General features: G+C 40.1%; 1 protein-coding gene across 4 annotated transcripts in view; it reads right to left on the bottom strand.

Annotated features, from left to right (window-relative positions):
• The window catches only part of apodb (apolipoprotein Db), a 5,592-nt gene extending 2,129 nt beyond the window's left edge, over nucleotides 1-3,463 (bottom strand). For 2 of the 4 annotated variants that reach the window (XM_017406485.3, XM_037973313.1), the window contains exons 1-2: nucleotides 1,029-3,461; nucleotides 52-173 (exon numbers count right to left, since the gene is read on the bottom strand). In XM_017406485.3, the coding sequence (XP_017261974.1) occupies nucleotides 52-165 (114 nt within the window). In that variant the 5' untranslated portion in view covers nucleotides 166-173; nucleotides 1,029-3,461. Of the gene's footprint in view, nucleotides 1-51; nucleotides 220-1,028 lie in introns of all 4 variants that reach the window. The other 2 variants (XM_017406483.3, XM_037973314.1) reach the window with 2 other exon arrangements.
• Between the last annotated feature and the right edge of the window lie 258 nt (nucleotides 3,464-3,721).

Below are 3,721 nucleotides of genomic sequence, written 5' to 3'. Positions count from 1 at the left end.
GGGTGTGGGTGGGGGTGTGGGTGTGGGGGCCCATGTGCGAGCAGCACTTACCTGGTGAATGTTGAAGTTGGGCTGCACCTGCGGGCTGGGGCAGGGACCCCAGTGAAAAGTCTGAGCTGAGATCAGGGGGGGCAGCAGCAGCAGGACGAGGTAGATGGCGGACATCTTGGCTTCTGGAGACGAGAAGCTGAAGAAGTTAGAGGCTGACGTGTGACTCTGCTGATAACACAAAATTAAACTATTATTTACTGGAATGTGTATTTAGAAATAGCCTCTCTTCTACCTTTCTATCATTTTTGCTCATTTGAATCAAATTAAAAGGATGTGGAGCCAGACACAGGACCTTAACTGCTTATTTATAGTGTTATTTTGAATAAATAAAACATGTAGTCATTTAAATATATCAGATACTTTATGGCAAATTTTTAAAATAATAAAATAACATGTTTTTGGTTAAATGTTATTTTTCCCAAACTCTGGCTTAAATACTCAAATAATTCAACCTATTTCTTTTTTTTTTTTTCAGTTTTTAATAACAAAACTAATATTCAGGACCAAGCTGTCGGTATATTTGTTTAACAAGCATGAATGTTTGCTGGGGGGAAAAAAAGAAAAATCTCTTGACAATAGATTGAATTGAACGCCTCAAACTCCAGAACCTTCTGCTGGGAATAGAAGAAAAATAAAATAAAAGCAACATTTCCATCCCTGGCATCATTTCCTATAAATATATATCATTTTTCCCATTAAAGTTTCTATAGCTGGCTAAGGGGTGTGGTTTTGTGAGACAGAAGTAAGAAAAAAACAAGTTTTGAGCTTTAGGGAGTTTCTTATTTTTAATTATCCCTGTGTCCATTTCAACAACATCTGAAATAGGACTGTTTTCTGCAGTTTTATTCCTGACATTTATTTGAAATCAACAAATAAAAAACAGCCTGACACAGCAGAAGAAATCTGTTGTGACATTTAGCAGACATGAACCAACATGCGGCTCCGTTTAAAGCCGCCTCAGACCGACGCGTCCTTACCTGAGCTGCGTGGAGCCGTCAGGTGTTTCCCCTCCGCAGGTGGGTTCCAGACAGCCTGTGTTTTCAGCGTCTCGTCTCGCGCTCCTTCGGGATGAACGCTGCCCCGTTCCCCGAACGGCACGAGGCACTCGGCTAATTGTCATCATGCGGACATTCCCACGCCGTGAGACTGCTGACGCGGCCCGAGGGACAAACAGTTGGACCCATTCATGTCCCACAATGCGCTTCTTTACCGTCGCGAACGCACCGCAGGAAGGACAGTGAAACCAACGCGAAGCGCTGGTCACGTGACCGCGCCGGTGTCGCCATGGAGACGGTGTAGCGCCGTTAGCTTCAGCGCTAGTTTATTGAATTAGCTAGGTTTTCCTGTTTGTTTACATTTACAAAAAGTGGGGACTAAAACGTTTCTCCTTCGTGTTTACGTACCAGTCAGTGTGCCGAAAACATTCAAACATTTCCGACAAATTCTTAGGCAGATTTAGAGGCGTTTCTGCTTTGTATTTTGTTATTGTGCGGTTACAAAGTAAGCCAGACTTTAAGCTGTTGCTGCTTTGGGTTGGTTTTGATCAAAGTTCTCCAATTTCCAGTCCAGACTTTATACAATCTGAAAAGAATCCCATAACAGCTTGAATCTGATCTATCAAGCATTAAAAGCTCAAGGGATGAACAATTGTCTCCACAGACAGCTAAGAAAAGAAGGATTTAAAGCTTTATTTCTTTAGGAATCTATAGAAATGTGACATAAGGACAATTTATGTGTTATTTGAGAATTAAAAAAACAAAATAACAAACTGTTATTTTTCATTTTAGATGCTTTTAGATTGTTTTATTGCTGTAAAAGCTGCGAGCTCTACATTGAACCACTAGATGGCGCCAAAGAGAAATGTTAGTCCTCAGAGTTTAGCTCCTGTAGTTCATGCCTGTTTTCATACAAAGTTTACTGTCTAAATAAACGGTTCAATGTCCAAATAAGTTTGTATTTCTATGCTTTTCTGCTGTTGATAATTATTAGTTTTTATATTAGGAATGATTTCTTCCTTCAAACATTCATCAAGAACTACACACTCGTATGACCTCTATTATTTTTTAATATTATTATTTTAGGCCGGTAAACTTTTTGTTTGTGATCAACTTGTAGCACCAAAAACAGTTGTGAAATAGAAACTACATACACTTATTTTTCATTGACCTTAAAGTTAAATTAGACTTCTGCAAGTCTGTTTTTTCCCTTCTGAAGGAGTCTTATCACTCATGTTCTTTTGATTTTTTTCCCCTTTTTTTCTTTTTGGACAGGAATAATCTTATATGAGAAAGAACTGTTTAATTTGTGAGCTTGAACGTGCTGGCTTGCAAAACATACCTATAAAATAACATCAATACCACTAAAAAGGAAAAAAAAGACTAAAAAGGCAAGGAACAACATACAAACTACGCAGAATAAACTGAACATTTCTCAACAAATTATTAAAGATAAAAAAAAAAGCAAACTTAAGTTTAAACGGCTCATAGTGAAAATCTTATCAATTATCAGCAAAATGTGCAGCGTTTCAGGTGAGGAGTCGGGATTTTATTTTCTGATATCAACAAATTGATCTGTATAAACAGCCTAAAATCCCCTAAAAATCAAGCTTTTAGAAAAAAATTATAGATGTTCATTAGGAGGCAGCATCAAATTAGACTAGATTTCAAAGATATATAGCGTAAATTAAAATCCATTCAATGATTTTTGAGATATTTTGACAAACGAACATACACACATGGCATAGCAGGTTGTAAACTTAATTCACTGGACAACTTTAGAACCACAGTCATACAAACAACTGCTCCAAGTACACAGAAACACTCCAAAAGTCAGCCTTCGTGTCATGCGTAATTACGCAGCACAGAGCCTTTGCTATACTGAGCTACAGAGCAGTAGAAAAATAACCTGCATCAGCGCACAATTTATTCATTCCAACAAAAGTCTGAGACAGAGGGCGTTCTGGAGGAACTGGAAACATCTTGTAGATAAAACCAACAAACACGGAGAAGAGCAGGAAACTGCAGCGCATCCTCTGCTGTTCTCCGTCCGTGCAGAGCAGCGGAGCTGAAATCCCTCAGCTGGAGTCAAACAGGAACCTGTGAAACAGCCTCACAGCCAGTGTGACAGGTACCGAGCAGACAGAGGAAACCCTTTAGAACCATCTCTGCATCGCACAAAATAAAAATAAATAAATAAAACGCTGATTGCGCCAGAAAGCAGCGGTGAGCGAGATCCAGCAGGAGAGCGCTGACGGGACTGACTAGATGAGAAGTTGCGGAGGAAAGTGAGGGAGGAAAGAGGCCATTCAGAGTTCCTGCTATGGATCTTATGATGATTTTAGGTGGTTCGGACGCAGCACAGCTGAGCTGCAGCTCCATTCTGCAACAGGAAGGAGCCACAGAGAATGAAATCACTCTCTCCATACAGGCTGCTTTAAATGGCTGCAGTTGAAATGAAACTTGATCAAAAAGCCCTGATCAGCGCGTAAAGACCTGCGTTAAATCCCAACGAGGAACCAAGGCGCGTTCCAGCTGTCTGTCCTTTCAGAAAACCTTTCATCAGAGGGTTAAACACCCACGTGTCACCAAATCGGGACAGGAGGAAATAGCTGCAGCATATCAATTAAATCGCACTAAAAACATCATTTCTTTCCATCCGCGGCAAGGAGAAA

This window comes from Kryptolebias marmoratus, linkage group LG21 (assembly GCF_001649575.2).
Source record: "Kryptolebias marmoratus isolate JLee-2015 linkage group LG21, ASM164957v2, whole genome shotgun sequence".
NCBI classification, from domain to species: domain Eukaryota; kingdom Metazoa; phylum Chordata; class Actinopteri; order Cyprinodontiformes; family Rivulidae; genus Kryptolebias; species Kryptolebias marmoratus.
This window is presented reverse-complemented; position numbering and strand designations above follow the sequence as displayed.